Source organism: Anopheles marshallii, chromosome 3 (genome assembly GCF_943734725.1).
Source record: "Anopheles marshallii chromosome 3, idAnoMarsDA_429_01, whole genome shotgun sequence".
Lineage (NCBI taxonomy): Eukaryota > Metazoa > Arthropoda > Insecta > Diptera > Culicidae > Anopheles > Anopheles marshallii.
Window position 1 is genome coordinate 76,441,373 of NC_071327.1, and position 22,003 is coordinate 76,463,375.

Here is a 22,003-nt window from a genome sequence, read left to right on the forward strand (position 1 = left end):
TTTTAATGTTTTTCTTATCGTCACCGTACCATGTTTGCAGCGTTTCAGTGTCTTTTTTCAATTTCCATGCGTACTGAATCTGTGTCTGTTATTAGATGTTTGTTTTCGCTTTGTTTAATGTAGTTCAATGTTTTAATGATTAGATTTTCTTCTCTGCCTTTACATGCTCGTTTCTTTTAATGTTTCTTCTCCTCTTTGTTTGCAAGTACACAATTTTAGACAAAATTGTTTACAACAACTTCTTGTTGCAATAAGAATTCCCAAAGAAAAAAACTATCAAAAGAAAGATGGTGGTGTTTCTCTTTAATTAGTTGTACACCGCGTTGGTAATATGGAAACGTCCATCCAGGCTTATCAGCAATGTAAAACCTCTTGTTGGAAAAGTTTGTCTTCACAATTTGTTCTTTTACAATTTTGCGTACTTTGCTACACAATCGAGCTAATTAAGGGTTGACTTCTGTTTTCTAAACAAAAGGGTTTTACACCAAACAGAAGCTGCGTACAACAAACATTCACACTTTATCGTCTAATCGTAGAAACGATGCTACGCACAGGACATGCATCTGCATCTGGATGCTTTATCTGTTGATACGCAGAATCTGACGTTTGATGGTTGCAAAAAACACTCATGTTCAATTTCAGATGTAGCAACGTTTACAATTTTTCCATTTGTTGGACGGTTTTCTGAGCTGAGTGAGATGGAGAGAGTGTGTATGGCGTGCTTGGCATTATGAGCATAACTTTGCTAAACCATTGACTACTTTGATTGCACACCTCAAACGCGGGTCGTGTAGTTTGCAACCAGCGGTGACACCTACTACAGTGACGAACGCAAAATAACAAACACTACCCAACCTGGTAGCAAAAATCCATCGCAAATCGAAGGAGGTTGGGCAATTGCTGGTGATATTTTCCTTCGCTTCTCATTCTCATTTGTTATGTTCCTTTTTGAGATGAAATAATGTTTCTTTTATTTGTCCCTTCTGCACTGAATTAGGATCATTCTAAAACGACAGAAAAAAAGGAATACAAAATTAAAACAGCTAATGAAATGGACTACTATTACACCACTTCATTATCCTACCTTCCACAGCAACTTTAATCGATTGGTGGCCTGCATTTAAAAGGCCATTTATACGCTCAAAACCAACAGCAAAAGTAAGGATCTTAAATCTCGCTTATGAATGAAGTTGTCTGCTGGACACTATTCTATGTGTTACTCATTCTTCTCCGCCATTTTGCCACGTGGCGCGCGTGTAATTTTTATCATACACACAGACACACACACACATATATATATTTATATGGACACATTTTGTGAATACAAGATTTTTGTTGTTTTGCTTTGTTTTGTATTAGCTGTCGTTTTACATTTCGCTACCATAAGCCTACCGCAAATACGATATGTTAGTGTGTTAGGCAAAGTAAGTGGGAACATGTTTAGGGGCTTCAAAGGAATCGGGCAGAGAAGCACTGGGAGGGGGGTAGATTACTACTGCTACTACCAATACACTACTTACTAAAACCGCCATTCTCGTTGAACAAACCGGGACGCTCACACTCTATTCTCAACTTCCAACACCTTCAATTTTGATGGACGATGATGGCTCTCGGTTCGCGTTGTTTTCCATACGTTTTCTTTATTTCATTTACAATACTTCATTTCATTTGCGCGCTATTGTTTTGTGTCGCATAATCTCGCCTTCCAAACTACAGCGCCAAACTACAATTGAATGGCATACGCGCACTGTTTGCGTGTGACGACTGTACGGTTTTCACATTTCTCACACGCACCTTTTGACAGTGATTTAAAATTTACAGCAAGCCATGAGATTAAAGGGGTTTTGTTGTGTGTCCGTGGGCTAGTAGTTGTTTGTTGCTAACTCATGTTTACCCGGCATTTATTCACTGTTACTGGGATGGAGATTGAACGCTAAGCCCTAGTAGCAACAACACATACAGCTCAGCTCGTTGAAGAAGAACAGGATTTAAGAAGAAAAAAAAAAACTTAAAACACTCTAAAGCCACCCTCTTAATTATATTAAAACAAAATAAAACTCTTATGGCATATCAAAAAGAGATAGTATTTTAAAAATTACAAGCTGCCTTCTTGTCACTAACGATGTCTTTGCGTGAGTGTGTGTGTGTGCATAAGAAACGAAAACTCCAAAACAATGTGATAAAACTCTTACGATGATGCGAAACAAAAACAGTGCCACAGAAGCACGCCGAACGAAGGAATTATACAACTTGTTGAAATTAGTAGAACCGTTGAAGAGTAATTAAGTTCTGTCCGATACAAACTTGCGTACATAGTTCATTCTTCATTCTGATTGCCTGCCTTCTTTTTCCTATTCATCCGCATTTTTCTGTTCAAGCTTATAAGTCTTCTAACACATAAACAAATGAACGTTTAAATGGACACAGCGCACCTAAAGCCACAAAAAAGACGTTTGTTGTTGCATCATTGTGCGCGCCCATTGGTGGAGTTGTTTCCCAAATTGTTGGTCGAAGTTGCGTAGCTGAGCTGACAGAAAATGACACTAAAACGATAGAAATAAAGACAGGTTAGAATAAGTTACTAGAGAGATACATTAATAGAAGAAAATCATCAATAGTCTCCTTTACTTACCTCTTATTTCGTGGGTCCATTGTGGCGTTGTTGCATTTTTCGCATTGTAATGAAGTAATGCTGATGAACTGAGCGAACCTCTTTCGCATCTCGATCCAATTCATTTGTAGTGTATTATCCTTTATCCTGTTTGCTTTTGCTTTGATGATGTGTCCAAGAATCGTTCACAAGTGCGTGCTTTCACATGTGTTCAGGAATTGTAATGCTGCGATACATTTGTTGCCCGCTTTTGCCCGCTCTCTCTCTCTGGTAGTGCAGTAAAATAGTACTTTACACCATGTTGTGAAGGTGATAGCAGCTGTACTAGTAGCGATTGTAGTAGTGTAGTAGTAGTAGTGATGATAGCACAGGTTGGTTTGAGTAATAGAGCGATAGTACTAATGATAGTTTAGTCGTCTTATCGTAAAATGTTCCGTGTTGTGTTGTTCTCCTCTTTGTTTGTTTTGTTTGTTTGCTATGTCGCTTCCTCAATTGCTAATCGTATGAAGGATACGCGCTAGGGTCGGTGTTGATTCGCCACTGTGCTTCACCGACACCGTGAGGGATGGGATGGGTGGGAGAATGGGAGGTACGCCCAGCGGTACATAAACGCACAAAACACAAAACAGTTACACATTACATATTACACGCAGACGGACTGTGTTGCATTACTAATGTACCTGTTCACCGGCTGCAGTTTATATCCCTTTTCATTTTTGTTTAATCAATTTTATACATCTCACACACTATTACACACGTTTTACGTTTATGCTCTCACTACCCTTTCTGCAGGTTTGTTTTTTCTTATCTTCTTTTGCTATCTGTATGCTCTACTATCGTTCTGTTTTTTTCTTCTTTTTTACTGTATATAGCTACGGTTTGTTTCTCTGTAGATTTTGTTTTATTAATAATATAGAATCCTTTTTTCATATTATTAAGCTGGTTTCTAGATTTTATGAATGCTGTTGCTCGGCTTGCACACAAACACACATACATACGCGGCGTCTTCTTCGCCATTGCAGTGTGCCGGAATTTCTCTTGCTTTTCTCGGTCGAGAAGCTTCAACAGCCTTGCCTCGATTACTGGTCACACACAAAATTCAAGTGGTGTACGCATTGTACACCACCAACGCCAAGAAGAGGCCACAAAACGAGCAAAAATGGGTGGTGGTATGTTGTGTGGTGCATTTGTTTACGATTCATTTGCATACGCGGCACATCGTCATGCACTGTTGCAGCATTGGTAAGTACATTGCGATTGTTTTTACTGTTGGTTCTTACGTTCTTACTCGCCGGAACCAAAACTGGGAAAGTGACCATCCTGTGGCCCTTTTGATGGTTGGAGCGTTGTTGTGCTCTCTTGTGGGTTGTGTGGGCATTAGAAAGCAGTAACGTAGGAGATTTGGGAGGACGAATGCTTTCCGGGTTTGCGCTTCGTTTTTCACGCTACCTTGAAGTATTTGCTACCCTTTAATCTCTCCCACACACACAGCTTGCGAGTGTGGTGTGTCTGCAAATTATTTAATTTGTTCCTTGTTTTCACTTCCCCCCGGAGAGCATGTGTCGTACTTTAATTGCACGCAATACTGATGTGTCCGTGTGTATGTTGTTTTCTCTTCACAAGGGTTAATCCTTCTGTATGCATGAGAGTATAGCTGTTGATATAATTTATATATATATTCAGATATATATAGAGGTGTATTTAGCCTGTATGGTACTGGGAATCGTTTGTTTTGAATGTATGGTTGTTGCTGCTGCTGCATCTACTGCTCGCTTTTGATAATGCAGAAGGAAAGGGATTTTGCAATGCGCTTGTGGTTGGGTTGATGTTGTAATAAATCTGTCATACTTTAAAATATTTGATATATTCATTTAGCTGAAACGAGAAGAGCACACGAAATGAACCATTAGCAAATGAGATTAACAGTAATAGTATGCGATTTGTTTTCCAATTCTTCGGGTCTGGTGGATAGATATTGGCGACCGATCGATTAAAAGCACACTGTTTCCTCCCCCCTCCCTTTCCCCCAACACATTTTCCACTCCAATTGCGGTTAGAATGTTTGATCGTACAGCCATGATTTAAAGCGTAATCACGTTATTATTGACCATCATTAGCTTTGTTTGCATAGTTTCTGCCCTCCTGGGCACATGCTGGTAGCCTTTATTAGCGGCTTAATTGTCCATGTTGTCGATTACCCAAAAACATTTCATTCTAAACGGCTTTATTGCCAATTCTAATTATTGCAATTGCATATGCTTTTCGACGGTGGTGTATTTGCACAGCAAGTATCGACAGCAGGCATTTATGATTATATTTGATGAACTTCAATATTGATAACCTCCCCGGTAAAGGAAGCCATCAAAGATCTTCAACATGCACAACACTCGAATGGTTGATGAATAACATATTAGCTTAGCTTTACGCGGAACATCCCTTTCCTATTAAGTAGAATAATTTTCCTTTCCGCCCTTCTGGGTATTTTCTATCAATTCGCGAAACATTCAATCATTTCATGTTTGTAAATCCTCCGAATACATTGCCTTACCTCATCAGTGTAATTATGATGCCCATCTCACCACCGTTCAGGGAAAGTACATTTACCAATCGTTACGTTGCTTTGTACCATCTGTGCCGAATTTATGAACATTCTGTCAGAAGCATCAAAATCCCATCAATCCGATGCCAAATTTGCAAATGTCGAAACCAGGAGCTTTACCGATCGAAGTTAAAGGATCGTAACTAAAGGCAAGGGGAGGGTGTGTGTGTGTGTGTCTGTATGAGGTTAACCTTCCACATCAGCATCGGATACACAAAGATTGAATTAAAGGATGGTGCTTTACCACTTTCCGTTTATCCTACACACGGGGGAGATTCTTACTCGGCAAAGTTTAGCATCGGTGGCAGCGTTCGGCAAACTTTGATAGATAAGTGCTTCAAGTTTCAGTAGCGCAAGTTTGATAGAAGTTGTTTCGCTCTTCTTCTTTGCAGCTTTGCACACGTAACGCCAAGAAGAAGACAAAAAGAGATACGCATTTAACAAGGCCAGTGAGTAATAGAAAGCTACCAACTGTCAGAAATTATTCAACTGTTGTCAAAGTGATACGGCAAAGGAAAGGAGTTTCATGAATTATTAATTCGTTCATTAATCACGGAACAGTTATTCTGTGGCAGCTGTAACTCCGGACAAGCTTTTTTATCTGCTTGTTTGGAATGCCGTAGCACGTGGTTAAGCAAAAGTTAATTTAAAATTTCCCTAACTTACTTTCAATCGACCGGATATGGTTCAGTACAAAAAAATGTCTGAATGCGTTGAACGAAGTTAAGATCAATAGATAATAGTTGATAAATTTTGAAGTCAATTTGGATTAATTACATTAATATATTATTATATCTCATGATAGAAAAAAGTTAAGAAGTAATATTGGTTAGAGCATTCCTTCATTCTTGCATTTTTTTACTTGTAAATTTACTATTGGTTGGGTCCATTGGTTCAATCGATTGGAAAGCAATATATCGTTGGACTAATGTGTATTTCAGAATAATAATTTTCGTCCATGCCTACGGCAACAGTACCGCGTCATGACCGTCTCCTTTCTCATTCGTTACATTGCGTGAATTTCACCAGAATCCCTGCTCGAATTGCTAAAAGCTATGCAGCAAACCCATTTCATCCGTCACATATATTCAACAACGAAAGACACATCATTCCCCCGTCACACGCTCACCTTCCCAATGCATTTTGGGTTTTTTGTTGTACTTTTTACCATCGAAAACCACCGACCGTAGTGTAGTGAAAAAAGCTGTGTGCTTACGCGGTTCGTCTGAACGTGATTGGGACTTCATTATTACCCAGTCAAGAAAACACATCCCCAGCCCATGGTCCGTGTGTCCTAAAGAGTGCTATAAGCACTGCCTAGCCAGAAAGTCAGTATAAAGGACTTCAGATTCGCTGGGTTTTGACCGTAAAGGGATGAAATTCGTGGTACAAAAGGTGCACGACTACTACTAGGGCAAGTAGATTTGGGTAGATGGGTTGGGTTTCGTTGGAAATTTTTGGCCACCGGACAGAAGGACGTACGGATGGACAAACGAATGGTTCTTCCGTTACGCTTCGGTAAGCGTTTGCATGAATGCGTCACCTTACACATCGTATTCGATTCTGTCACGTTGTCGGCACCGGAAAACGTCCGGAGAAAAGCGAACGGTCGCCACAGGAGAGACGGCGCTGGATGTTGATTACGTTGGAAAATCCGTCCGACGGAAAAGGCAAACCCATTTGAATAGTAATAACAATGGGGATTTCTGGGAAACTCAAACCTCATCCAATTGCTTTGTACCACTCTTTACCCATCCCTCCCATATCTCATAGGATAACTCACGATAGATTCTTCTATCGCCCACGGGAGGGATTTCCGATTGTCAATTGAGGGTTTGAACGCCACACACACCTACATCACATCGGAACTTACATTGTGGAATTGTCCCACTCGAGCTGACTGACGTTTTTGTAGCGCCCGTTAAGCACCTCCTCGTCCTCGGAATCGGAATTTTCCGACTCGGAACTTTCGTCCGACAGTGTGTCGTGTTGCATCGGGTTGATGGTGATGGTCAGCGCCGAATCATCCCAGTCGAGCTGCTGATCGGGTGCGACCTTCGGGCACGGTAGATGCTTGTCGGTGAGGTTGCGCGAAAACGCACCACCGGCACCACCCGCCGATCCATGTCCACCGCTGGTACCGGCCATCGCAGCGTTGCTGTTGCGCAGACGGGCGATACCGACACCGCAGATGAGCAGCACGAACGAGGCGCATATGACCACGATCAACATGGTCGAGTGTGACGAGGCGAGCTTCTCATGCCCGAGCAGGGTGGCACCGCCGCTGCTGCGCACCTTCGACTGCGATTCCTGGACGTCGTGCGAGTGTAGCATCACGTGCGCGTACTGGTTTGTGTTGTCTATAAAAACGAAACCGAAATGAACGATTAAAACACATCATTACCTGGGGGGTTGATGTATCTGACCAATGCACAACAACACAACTTACCGTGCGAATCAACGGCTACGGCCGGATGTTGCTCCGAAGGTGCCGTCGAGATGGCGAGCAGTACGTTCGAAGACGGTGCGGCGGAAGCGATCGACGAGGCTGGTTGCTGCTTCGGGTGTAACACCGTCAGCGTCAGTGTGTATTCCGCGCTGCGGAAATGATCGTCCACCTGGGAGCAGGTCAGCTTGAACACCCGGTTCAGATAGTAGGCCGGCTTTTTGTTGATGTAAACCAGCGACTTCAGCACGTGCTGATAGTTCTCGATCGTGTCGTAACCGATCATTTCGACACCCTCCTTGCTGATCTGCGTCTTGATGTCGAACTTGAACAGTGACTCATCCGCACCGTCCTTATCATCAATCGTGACTTCCTCGTGGTCGGGGTTAAGGCTCGGGAATACATTCACGTTGCACGAGTCAAGCTTTTGCAGCTCAGGCCGGATGTCCTTGCCGGTGTAAACGCTAATGTTGATCTGTGCCAGAATTTTTACACCCTCCTTAATGTCCGGGTACGACACCAGATGGTTTGAGTTGCCACTGATCACGATCTGTGGCTTCTGGTCGGTCGCGAGCGGTTTATCGACCAGTATCTTGTTGTACAGCCCGGAAGAGGAGGACGAAGAGGACGACAGTGTACTACCGCCAGACAAATTGTTTGCCGCGCTCACCATTATGTAGGTATCGATCGTTGGCAATCGGATAGCTTTCTTGTTCGGGCAGCTAACCGTCGTCATCACCTGAATGTTACGGCGCCCGATCGTGGGGCTTTCCTTCGAGTTGATGTATTGAATCTGCTGCAGCAGCTGCTCGATGTTCGTCTTGTTGCTGCCCTCGATAATAATCTTGTTCATCTGCGTGTTCGATTGGATCTGTTGCTCCGGTTCCAGGTAGTGGTCGGCCGGTGGCAGAAGCTTCTCCGCACAATCCGTCCCACACCGGATCTGATTCGCCGTCAGCACCTTGCGCGTGGACAGTTTAATCTCCGCAATGTCACCGCTGAAACCATGCTTGAGCCGATTCTCCGACCCCTGGTAGCAGGCGCCAATGGCAAGCGTCGTGTTGATGCCGTGCGCGGCATGTAGCGGCCAATCATCAATGACTTCCGGATTGCTGTGACGGTCCTCGACGTTGCTCTCGAAGCGTATACCATCGATGTACAGGTCCACCTTCGGCAGATCGACATTGATCGTGTAGTGATGCCATTCGTTATCGCACACCTGCGGGATCTTCCAGCGCCACTCGGCCGGGCTGAAGATGTTCAGGTCGCCATCGTTGAAGTCCTTGCGGAGCAACAAAATCAACCGGCAGTTGCGCACAAACAGTGCCATATGGTGTCGATTCATCTTGTGGTCGTCCGCACTGCAGACGATGTGTTCCTTCGTGTGTTTGTCACTGGTCGCGATGCTATGATGCCGGAACATCGTCACAATGCTGAACTGATGGGCGGCAAAGTCCTGCGGTTGCACCACGTTCTTCGGCACGATCGCACCAGAGCTACCATCGAAGTGGAAGATCGCCTCGGCACCTTCGTCGTACGTAAGGTCCTTCGTCCAGTCGGTATTCTTCTGCAGCAAGTCAACCAATCCGGACGTGTCACCGGCACCGTCACGCTGCTGTCCGTTCTCGTTCAGCCGGCGCATGCATTGGCTCGCGTCCCGATCACAACCGAACGAGATGTGCTTGGTTTTGAGCGATACCGACGATTGGATAACCATGTCCTCGCCCTTGCACTGCATATCGCACAGCTCGAGATGAATCTTCGGAAACAGTGACACACTCTCCATCGAGTTGGCGATGTAGTCGATACGCTCCGCTACGCCCATAACGTGCGCCTCGCACACACGCCGCACGCGGATGTTTACCATGACCGGGGCGGATTGTTTCATGGCACAGTCGTACGCGACGACCGACAGGATGTGGTTGTGCGAGATCTTGTGCGACAGCGGTTCCGTGTTGCGTATCGAACCCTCGTTGTCGATGGTGAACGGTTGGTCGTTGGTGAGGATCTCGTACTTGCACACATCGCCAAACAGTGGCGTGCAGTCCTTGTCCGTAGCCTCTACACGGATGATCTCCTGGTATAGGCGACCCTCGTCAACCTGATGGGAAGAAACAAGAAGAACATATTGATCAGTCATTTTAATATTTGTCTTTGAAAAGAGTCTTTGAAGACACCGACCCCTCACGATAACTATACAATTTTCAGATAAAGTTCAGGAACTTTTGCTAGCATAACATGATAACAAAATGACATGATAGACATAGACAAGATAACTTCAATGTTTCATCCCACTTTTTAAAAGTTACTTCTACATTGAATTCCCTTATAAAATTCAATAGGAATATATTTAATGACCTGACCCAATTTTAAACATGAAATTATTTTTAGCTTTTTCAGGAATATTTGGAGATTCTAAATGGGCGAAAACCATGTTGCGTTAACTACAGAAATGCAGAGCAATGGTAGATTAAGCAAATGCCTTCACCAACACAGCACAGCGTTCACGGTTTGCTGTAAATAGTAATGTGCCCAGCTAAAGCCTGTAATGAAACCGAACATTACACAACCGAACGAGGTTGGGCTTCTCATCGATACGGGTCGTTTGGGGCCCAGCATAAGCGCCACCGTAAAACATAACCACCAGAGTGGTTGTGTAGGGCTGCCCGAGAAGCCACGGGTGCTCACCACCCAGAACGCACAAAATCTCTCCACCGTCACTCATTTGCGATAAATGAATCTGTAAATATCCTTCGAATTTCAATCCATCAGCATGGTCCGGCGTGGAAAGGGATTAGATTTGAAGCGGGATAACTTTCCGGGGTCGGGTGTGAACGTGGTAGAACAGGAGCAATTCATCCAAAAATAGCGTCCTCGAATCATGAAACAGAACGACATTCGGCAATCAATGAGCTGTGGAAGGTATGCGACTGAAAACGATCGTTACCCTCAAAAGGCCCACATTTTGTGTCGGCTACATAAAAGTCTAGGCATTGGAATGCGTCACGCTGGGGGGAGGGTTCGGGGGAGGGCAACATCACACAGCCAGCGCACGGTTACATTTCCAGAGCAAAATAGGGGAGGCCAGAGGTCAGGCAGATTAAAAAGGTAAGATTAAGTTTCCCTTCACAGCGAGACAAATCATCGTACAAAACACGCCCCGGTAGGCTTAACCGATTGCGATGTAATAAAACTCGCTCTGCTTCTTCCGAGTCCGGAGCGCTACACCAAAATTACAGTGCGCCACTGCCCCCCGTTGGTGGTAGTAGTTTGGTCGTTCGTTTGCTTTCATTTTTTCTCCGAGTCGCTTTATTCCGAAGTCGAATGTTTTGGTCGTACTGGCAAGCACTAACGGACAACGATGACGCGGGTTTGCTGTCGATATCGATTTTTCGGAGGTTTTCGGAAAGGTTTTCCAGGATTTGACCACCTATCCAATCGCAGGGGAGCCATCCACTTTTTTGTACCTGCTGTACGAGCGAACGAGACGGATTTAATAAAGAAAAAGGGGGAAAAACAACTTTAGACGCCAACAAACAAACAAACAAAAAACGAGTACGAAAAGGATGACGAAAGGGGCTTCCAGCGGGGAAAAAGGGCCAAACGGGAGTGGATATATGGAGACGCGGTGTGAAAATTAGTTTTTCCCATGCTAATCGTTAACCGAAAATTTATTCTCGTTGACCACGTTGCGCACGCTGACGTGAACAAGGAGAGCAAGCTACAGCGCCGGGGCCTTTTGATAGAGCGCTGTTGTGTGGGCCATTAGTTCGGAGGGTTCGAAAGAAGGAACGGTTATTTTTACCATTCGTCTCGTCTGTCCACCGCTGGAAGCTTCTCCCGCAATATGTTGGGAGGGTTCGATGGGCAAAATTACCTGATATACGATGCGGTTACCGAATTTAGTTAAAAGTAACCGATGAGAGATTGGATTCGTGCTTTGGGTTCCTTAAATAGGAAAGGTACAACGTAGGCAAAACCATAAAAAACAAAAAAATGTCAAGGGATTGAACTGAAGTTTTTGGTTTATGATGAAATTTTAGCCAGAGGTGAATGTAACTGATAATGCGCAAAACATATTTGGACAGATTCGGATCGACAAAAAAAGGCTTTCAGCATCAAATGATAGTAAATATAATTTAAATCTAAATAAGTTCCAACATTAAACACTCTGAGCATTTCACGCTCTCACTTATTTGTCTCCGGCGAGTTCAAAAGTGGTAGCATGGTTCACCTGCCACTTAACCATTTGCTGGATGCCCTAACCAACCAACCAGGTCTCCCGAAGTCGACAATTTGAAACGCAAACTTTGGCGCTCCTCTTTCTTCACGGTACGATTTGAAGCGATCAATTTTGTCACCAAACGACTGCGGCAGTGAAGAAAACCCAACGACAAAAAAAAAAAGCTTCCACGTCTTGGTGCGTTCCGGTCTCGGACGTGATGTGATCGATGTTAAACAAGTGGACAAACGAACGGAACCGAAACGCGACCGATCGAAATGGAATGTTGGTGGCGCAGCGGGGCTGCAGAGTATGATTGGTGGCCCTGTTTGATAGCACACCTTCCTTCCAGCACACAAAATTGCCGTTTTGTTGACATGATTGATGTTTGCGTATGTACAATCCCGTCGGTGGCGAATGGGAAACAACCGAAAACTAGTCCTCGAAAGTGATTGCGCCGATTTAAGGTTGATATACGGTTGGGAAATGGATAGAGGAGAGGATGTTACGCAAGACGTTTCGCTGCAAGACGCCCGTTTTTCCTTGCGCACCTACCTCGATCGACTAAATACACACCACGCCGGTTTGGAACTTTCAAAAGAACACGCTTGCGGTGTTCGCTTTAGTGAACTACTTCTCGTGCTTTACTAATTTCCCGGGGGTGAGAAATAGAACCTGTAAATAGTGTAGCATACGGCTCCATCGGATGTTTTACTACGGACGAAGTGGTTCGGCTATTAGTTACTACAAAACCCTCGCATTCATGGGGTCTAGTCACACTTCCGCCCCGAATGAAGTTTGACAAGCAACAACTTTTCAATAGCTGAGGTTTTATATCCCATCCTTACCGCCTCTTATTGGATACGTAGCACCTTGCTGATGAACTACAAATCGAATTCTTTGCCACTGCTAACCCTCGCCGGTGTGGCACAACAAACGACCGTGTTCGACAAGCTCATAAATTTCACCTCAACCATAACGACCCACCACCAGCATTTCCGGTAACGCAAAGCGACAGGTAGCGCAGGTGAAAAGTGAGTCATCAGTAGCGTATCGTAAAGAAAACTTGCAGGTCGCACCAGAAATTCCCCACAATGGCTGTCACGCGATGAAAAACTTTGATGAAAGTACGCCAAAGCGAGGGATTATTTATTGCATCAAGTGTTAATGGAACTACCACGGTGGTGGAATAAAATAAAACATTTCAAATAGGTGTGAAAAAAACAAAAACAAAAAGCTGAGCTGTTTTATGCCTCATCTTATTGATTACTATTGCATAACTCCCTGGTGCGAGCCGGTAGTACTGTGATAATGGTGACGGGCTTGCACACCACGGGCTTGGTTTCAAATCTCGCCTAGGGATCTATCCAGGGGATTAAATTACATAAAACAGAGTAAGTAGCTATATTAATCTGTATTACATAAATATATAGATTTTGCTTATTTCTATCTTGTAATTATCCATGTAAATATACAGTCAAGTATCTCTAACCAGCAAGCTCTTCTTAGAGATACTTGCAGTTCCTTTTACCATTTTATGGCAAAAGTCTTTAACCATGCTCTGTAGACGCAACCATCGCGAGCTATCATTGACAAACAGCAAAACACAGCTACCTTAGAGAGACATTGGTGTACAAAAATCATGTGCAGCTTAGAGAACTCCATGTTAGGGAGACTTCGCTGCCTTGAGAGACATAAAATGTATTGAAAACGAAGGGACTGTCAAACATGTTCTTCTAAGAGAGACTTGCTAATTTTGAGAGATACTACCTCAGCGAGACATGACTGTAGTTTCTTTGCATAATTGGCAATGTCCGTTCCGAGGTCATTTTTTCCCTCTATCCCGCTACACACAGCTGTTTGGAAAAATCGCCCCAAATATCACAAGCACAGCAAAACGAATATTATGCAGGATGAATATAAAGCAGATTAGCCAAATTGGTGCCGACTTTCAGTTGCGATTCGCGAACAGACAGTGTACGACCGCATGTGCCGAAGATGCCGAGCTTGGTCCCTGCCGTCTTCGCGTCGGCCAAGTCTTACGTTGGCACTAGACGAATTCAGCTTGGCGTACGGCAGAAGGTTTGAAGCATTGCGGTCTGGAATAAACAAGGCCCCGTTCCAGCAAAGTTTCGGGTAAGGCCAGTAGACATCAAAGCCAGCAAGAGCTGTGCGAGCGAGAAAATTGCTGGAAATTCAATTTCTTTGAACAAACAAATTTACAAATGCACCGAAAAAGGACAGAAGGCTAAGGAAAAGTTCAGTGACCGTCAGACCGACAGAAAAAGTGAAAGAAACATGGCTCGGAGTAGTTTTATGAAAATTATATGTTATTAGGGAGTAGACAACAAACTATTGACTGATTTTCATGCTGTAGCTCTAAAAAATATGTTAATTGAAAACAAGTTTCAAAGGTATTCTTTATAGAATAGCCCAAATAAAAACTTTATAGAATAGCCCAAATAATAAAAAATAATCAAACGATTTGTTGCATGAGGCGCAAGTAATCGGTTTAAACGGTGTATCATAATTTTAATACGATATTCCTCCATACCCCTTTTGTGGTAGGCTTCACACAAAAATTAAATACTTTATCTCTCTATCAAATTCCGCCACACTTTAATGCCAAAGAAAAACAGAAAAATTAATCTACCCCACTCACCGGCAACAAAAACCAATCTCCGAATCGAGGCGAAAAACACGTGCCATTCGCGTACATTGTAAACTTAAACATTCCACATCCAGCCCATATTGTAACAGGCAACCACACATGCCAAACACACACACACACACACACACACACACACACACACACACACACAAATATGTGGACCCTAAGCACCCATTGCTGGCCCAGCGTTGAAGCCATATTTTCCCCAAGTTGATGCTATTTTTCTATCGCCGGTTGGTTGGCTGGCATGATTCAATATCCATTATCTTTTGATGAGCAGCGCCACACATACAGGAACCAGGACGGGCCGGCAACAAGATCAGCAAACAACGTGTTTGGTGTGTACTATCTTCTTTTCCGGTGTGTGCCCGGGTGTTTTCAGGTTTGGTGTGGGTTTTCTTGTTTTTCTTCCCGCCTTTTTTTGTGCCACCACGGCTCGATTGGATATCTTTCTTCCCTGAAGTAGTATCCGGAGGATCCTCGCCTGTATGGATTAACATTCAATTAAGTGTGCGCTTGCCCTGCGTCGTCTACACTTCCCGAACCTTAACCGTGCCTATCGTGGGCCAGCTAAGAAATGGCTGGCAACTCGCACTCTCGTCATTCCCTTTTTTCATTCCCCCCCAGGCGCCATTATACGAAGCGACAGCAGTTCATAAATACTTCACCCGCGCCCTCAAGTACGCGTTTGCCACCATACCAAAAAGGAAGGGTTTCGAAACTAAGGGAGCGGCACATCGAAAGCCGAAACACACCCCGAAGGCGGTTTCATCGTTGTGTATCCTTACCTATTCATCCTGCACCGGGGCTCAACTCCCTTCAGCGATCAGGCGGGCAAACACACACGCTACTTACACGTGGGACGTGTAATCATTTCGCATGCAGGGCCAATGTGCGAAACTTCTACATTGTGTGGTAAGCGCATCAAGACTTCAGCTCCACCTCGTCCCCGTACATCTGGAGAATGGGGATGTCTAAGGTCTGAAATGCGGAATCATCGCACTCCACCGAGGCACTGAGGTAAGAGCCCGAGGTTGAGTAACTATCAGCCCAGGCAGTGTTTTTTTTATGTGGATAGCTTGTGGCCTCTCAGGACAACATAGACGTGGAATAGCGCGGAACTGTACACCCTAATTCCTATTATATTCGGTCGTGTACTGGTAGCGAGCAAAGGACATTCTGCCGCCAGAAAAGTTCTCCAATTCGGAGATATTAATTTATTTGTCAAACGTGATTAAAGGTACAAGATGCGTAGCAGTAAGTGCCGTTTAATATATTGCAGGGAATGGAGGGAAAAGACACGAGGACACCAAGCACGAGAATTCCCTGTTTGATAGAGCGTAACCGATGGTATTTTATTGTCATGTAGTTTAAGGGGATCAATATTTCTCGACGTGCCCGCTTTTGTCAACAATCGGGGATGGCTAAACCAAACCCTACTGGGTGGTTGTGGTTTTTCCTTCTGTTGGGAGCGTTCTTGCTTCGGTTCGCACCTGTGCAGCGGGCAACGGGAAACCAGCGTGGAGTGGAACATCCTTCCCGACCGACTAAGCGCCGGAAACGATGACAAATATCTGTGGATTCGAGAAACCGGTGCCGTGTCAGCGCCATCTGTGTCGGTGTTTGACAGTGATCTTACGGTGCGCGGGACCACGATTGGTTGGCAATAGTGGTCACACGCGTACTCGGGGCACGCGAGAACGTGGGGTATATGGGAAGATCAAAACCAGAACCCGAAGTCGATTGGGCACGTCTCAAGAGGCCGCAGCAATGTGGCGGGGTGGGATCCGACCCATTTTTCTCTACGTGTGGTGTGGGGCTGATGAAACCCTTTTCCTGAGGTGGTTGATATGCTGGGCCAGTAGCTTTTGTTGGGGGCATCCGAGTAAAAGACAAACCTCGCGGTTCTTCAACGGAACTTCGATGGTTGGCTGGAATTTCGCAAAAGTGCACGGGGAAGTGGGAAGCAACCGGCTTCGGGGAACCGGTACTCGAACGGAATCGTGGCAAAAATCCTTCCCTCTGGCAGTTCTCTGCCTGGAAAGGAAATGTAATTCCATCATTTCCTGCCACCACCCCCATACCCCCGGCCGGAACCCACCTTCTAAACGTAAGTATTTGCTCGAACAGAGGCGCACAAAGACTCGCAGCATAATCGAAACGTGTAGAGAGAGAGCCCAGTCTTCGGTTTTGTATCGAGGGACGCATCAGGGGGCAGCACCGTGTGCAATGGGGTGGAACCGGGCAAGATCTTCTTGGTTAGGGTTTGCTCTTGGCGAAGGAGCATTCACTTTCTCGAAGGAAAGACACCCTGGCACCGAGTGGAATCCAAGGACGAGCAACCAAGGGCTGAGGACGATGATGACCTACCTCGCATCGGTTGTTCCCGTGCGTCTGGATACTGTGCGCCAAAAGGAAAAACAAACCAAAGAAGAGGAAGAAAAAAAACATTCTGAATAAAAAAAGCAACGGTAGCGCAAAAACCTGCAGGGAGAACGAACAAAAAAAAAAACGATGGAAAAGTCAAGTTCCTGACGCAGGAAATAGTAGCTACGAAGTTTTCTCGTTTTCAATTCTGGAAACCAACGTTCTCGGGTGAGCGGTGAACCATTCCCGTACCGGTGGCATTTCTCGAGAATTTCCCAGCACTGTTTCTCGCGCCCGATGCCCCAACGCTGTCCTGCATTTGGGGGCCCAAGCTCCAGCACCAACACAAACACTGGCACCTGAAGGAAACGCTTTTTATTTGTACCGCCGTCGTGTACCATCGCATCGGCTCCATTTTCTTCGCCCAAAACCTGGACGGCAATGTCTGCCATTTTCCTTGGAGTTTCTCTATTCGTGCACACACACATACATACAGACCCCGGTGAGTCCTCTGAGGGGCAGATCGGCAAAGGACTGTGCGAAACGTGGCGGGAACAATAAAACCGATCTAGTCCGTTGATGGGATGCCACGGCGAAAATAGATACAGTGGAGACACGAGTGCTCTGAGAAGCCGGGACGAAGGACGGACAGTGCATTTCTTTGGCGCGAGTCACAGTTCCTGGCAAAGGACACCTCAAAGGTATGCGCGTGGCGCGAGGCGAAGGTTATTGGTTGGATCGGAGCAATTTGCAGAAAATGACTGGCAGCGAGCAGAAAGCTGTACCGGTTACGTTTATTGAAGCGTCATCCATTCGACAGGAAGCAACCTTGTGATCCGGAATCCTGAGGATCAGGATTATCGGCTTGTGATGATGATCGTTCAAGGAGCAGTAGCTGTGATAGTGGAGTTAACAGCAGTGGTAGGCGCAGCCATACCCAACAGGAATGACACTCAAAAAACTATCACGAAAGGAAGAAAAATGCTGAAAGAATTTGGATCCTTGTGGACGACCCGCGAGATGTTTTGTTTTTGGGGTTTACTGTGGCACTTTCGATTGGTAGCGGCAGCAAGAAAATGGTACTCGGTGGTACAGCGGACACGAAAGAGGGAGAGAGAGAAAAGCTTCCTTCATTCGAGGTTTCATTGGTAGTCTTCGTACCCCGGCCCCGGAGTCCCGGCTCGGCGAACGATAAAATTTATACAGAGCAATTGAGTGGATGATTAAGAACATCATCAAAAGGTTTACCGATATCCTTTTGCTATTCGGTTCTTGGCCGGTTCATCGTGGTCACATTTCGGCCCGTACAGCCGTAGTCCTTGTGACGTTCGAGAACTGAGCACTCGGAAGAGCCATTGGGTATTGCAGATAATGGCTATGTCCTGTCGATGGTTGATTGCAAGACACAGGAAAACGGCCCTGGGTCGTACCATCGTACCGGCTCGCAACCATCTCATGATAAGCTTCCCCATTTAACCACCGACTCCTAACCGCACCACTTTTACCTTTTCCAAGCGTTTTCCACGCACCTCTCCTCAACACGGTACATCATTTGTTTTGTCATTGGTGTGCCGAACATTGGACCCTACTTTGCCTCTCTCTTCGATTGGCAATCGATGAGGAGTCGATGGTTAGGATGGGACCGACCAAAATCCGCCCAAGTGGAAATGATCTGATTGTCCTTGAATTTATTTCACTTTTTTGTTGTGTTTCGGGAAGGGATGGGATTTGTTGGCTTAGGAGGAAAAACACACATTTCGAAACAATCAAAACAACTCGGCAACACCGGAGAACCGAGGGTCGCTGTCTGTGTATTGCTCGGTGAACTCCATCGCAAGCATTTTTGTCGTTGTGCCCCCCCACCATCCTCCTTAATCTTCTTTTGGAAACATCCCATATCGAAGCATTTCGAAACCCACCCAGTCGGTTACAGTTTTGACAGGTGATTCTTCTTCTTCAGGTTGGCAGGCAGCAACAAGAGCTGGGAAGCGACGATGATACTGTACGAAACACACACTTAACAAAAAAAAATCTCCCCGGACGACAAAGCAAGACAACAATCACGATGGTAGCTAAGGGTGTTTCGGTGTGCACACAGTGGATTGAGTTTGATATTTCCAGGAAGGGTTTCCCGTACCCAAGAAAACAGAAACGAAATCTCCAATAAGTTACCCAAATTGGTCCATTATAATTTAATTATAGAAATATCCCGGGAAAATGGAAAATTTTCCTTTGCCCAAAAGTGTAACTATGGCCGATGTAATGGAAATGGTTTAGGTGTCGAAAAACATTATAAATTATATATTAAATACTGCTAAAACTTAGTTTAAATATTATATTACTAAGCTGTTTAAGCCGAAAGCATATTATATAAAAAAATTTAGGAGTATTGCGAAACTTTACCGTACCTTATGAAGTTTAAATAAAATCAATTGAAGTAGAAAAGCAACTTTACAATTCTCCTACTTTTTGCACGTTTTATAACATAAAGTAAACATTGCAAACAACCTAAACTACTCATAAAAATGATAAAACACAGACTCGGAAGATGAGGAAATCGTTAATACTTCAAAAGCTTTGGAAAGTTCCCGTCTCATGCATGATGAAAAAGCGCTTTGGAAACGCGCGAAACTTTCCACCCGATGATGTATGGCCTTTCCGCACCGGAGTGGGAAATGGTTGGAAAACAGCAACGAATGCTTACTGCTGTATTGGACGTAACTGGCTTGGTTTGTGTTTTATCCCTTTTTTATGTGCCTGTTATACTCACTGTCGACTAAAGCCAACTGAATACTACGTACGAACTATATCTCACCTTGCGTTTGAGTCGTGTTTTAGCATTTTGCACCCAGCTTTGGGTGTAACAAACGAACGTTATTTTAATACCCGGCCACACACCTTTGCACACATGTGCACTGCCATGATAGCCCCATCCCATCCCATCCCTTTGAGCAGTGTGTAAAAGGGTGAAAGACTTTATCTAAACTCACTGCAGCAGCACTCTTCGTTCTACCTGGAGCTTTCGAAATTAATATTACTTTTACAGTAAATCCCAACGTCACGGAAGCACGGTGCACGGTTGTTGTGTAAAAGTTAGGATACGAAGTACGGATGCACATCGTACCCAAAACGGTGACGCATTCCAACACCGGAACGATATCGGGTTCCGGAAGCCGGAAACAATAGCCTACCCCCCACCCCTCCCCCCCATCCAAGCTTAGCCGCCATCAGGAAGTTTGTTACAAAAGCGACCGGGGAAAGTCCGATTTCCCACCGATGATGCATCTTTGCCACTGGCTGGTGCTGGTATCGGTGCTACTGCGCACGTATTTGCCTTATCGATTATCGGCCATCGTGTGAGAGCAGCGCGTGAGATTGTGCCGGGGCCCGTTTGTTTTCAACGCCTAAAATGGCTCTATTGTTTTCGAACGCCATTGCACGCAATTTATCTGCAGTGTATTAAATATTGCAGGATGTGCTTAACAACGGATCGCCTATTGGTGCGATGCGTACGTGGCAAGGATAACAAAAGGATGGGCATCGTGGAGAGTTTAGCGACCCGCAGCCGCTTGTTGCACTACAATGAAACGCGGTGGAATTCTATAGAATGGTGTTCAAAACAGTCAAGAAATTCAGCTCTTGTTACTGTTTTTGCTTGTGCAAAATGAAAAGAAAATAACATTTTTTTCAGATTCTCGGACTTGTCAACATAAAAAGGGATGAATGTTCTAGCATCTCCACGCCCAGCTGGACAACAAATGACATTTATTCCATCTTGTTGATGGTAACTCAACTTTCTCCAATTCACCCGAGGTCACAGGATAATGAATCGCTAGCAGGGGTGGGGTGCTGTTTTCCTTTTCCACGCACCGAATCTCTCCGTCCACCACGAAGAAAAGTTACTGTCGCGAACTTCATGCCCTGTGTAGTGGGCATGACGAACCCTTGTCAAAGAGTTACAGTAATGGAGACGCACAGTTTCCAATGCCCACGCCATTCCTTGGCGGGCCGCAGCAGCGACGTTCGCATAACGCAGTTCGCTTGATGGATGGATGGCTGTTGTGTATTTTTAATTGCTTTTTACCGCGATTATATCCTTCCTCATCTCGTTCTCAGAGTCCAAAACAAAAAAACCGAAAGGGATGAATTTTAAATTTACCAAAACGGTCTGCAATGGATGGAATGAAACGATAATAGAGTGAAAACGGCTAACATTAACGCTCATCAAACATTTAAATCTATCAATTTAACGCACTGCACCGTACCGGAAAGAAAGTTGAGGCTTTAGTGGGTTGTTATGTTTTACTTTTCGAAATTAGCCTTTTAATTGCGCAAAGCGCTTCATTAGGACCGCACATCATTTCCCAATAGCCGTCCAATCGGCAGCAAGAAAAAACGAAAACTCAAGTTGGTTTTTGGTTGCTAGATAGCGCCATTTTTCTATGAGAAGCATATAAACATTTCACCGGTATTAACTTATTATACGATCTGGTGCCGGGAACGTGTAATTCCCTGCACCTTTACCATTCCGCGAAATCCTCCATTTTTCAACAGCTTTCAATGCCATCGTTTTTCGCTGAAAGCTTTCATTAAATTCGCAATCACTTCCCAATACACACGAGAACAGCGAGCACACTTTATAATAATTGAAGTGTTTCAGTTGAACTTCACCACATTTCACAGCGGTAGCGATCTTTGATTCAACGTTTCCGTCCTTCGGTGCCGTCGATTGGGGGATTCGTTTTTCCCCAACCATCGCAAAAATCAATACGACCACATTGAATTAATTACGAGTCTGCGAAAATCAACCCCGGACTCGTAGAGTGGTTGCATCTACAATCTATCGTTGAAGAGGGAAATAGAATACGGGAGGGAGTTCCACCAAAAAAAGCATCCCCCAAAGTATTGCCGCTGCCCTTTCCGGGTGATGAACAGCAAACACACCAAAACGAACCTGACTAAAGGTGCCGAAAATTGAGTTTCTCGAACGCGTAACATCACATCAGCGCAACAGCAGTGAAAAAGGACATTCATTGACTGTGCTCAATTCAGTCGGTCCTTTTTGATGGCGTTCCGGCAGTAAATTC

General features: G+C 44.8%; 1 protein-coding gene across 1 annotated transcript in view; it reads right to left on the bottom strand.

Annotated features, from left to right (window-relative positions):
• Positions 1-7,079: 7,079 nt before the first annotated feature.
• The window catches only part of LOC128711484 (calsyntenin-1), a 72,041-nt gene continuing 57,117 nt past the window's right edge, over positions 7,080-22,003 (bottom strand). Inside the window, exons 5-6 of the mRNA XM_053806361.1 lie at positions 7,660-9,757; positions 7,080-7,570 (exon numbers count right to left, since the gene is read on the bottom strand). Coding sequence (XP_053662336.1) covers positions 7,080-7,570; positions 7,660-9,757 — 2,589 coding nt within the window. The remainder of the gene's footprint in view (positions 7,571-7,659; positions 9,758-22,003) is intronic.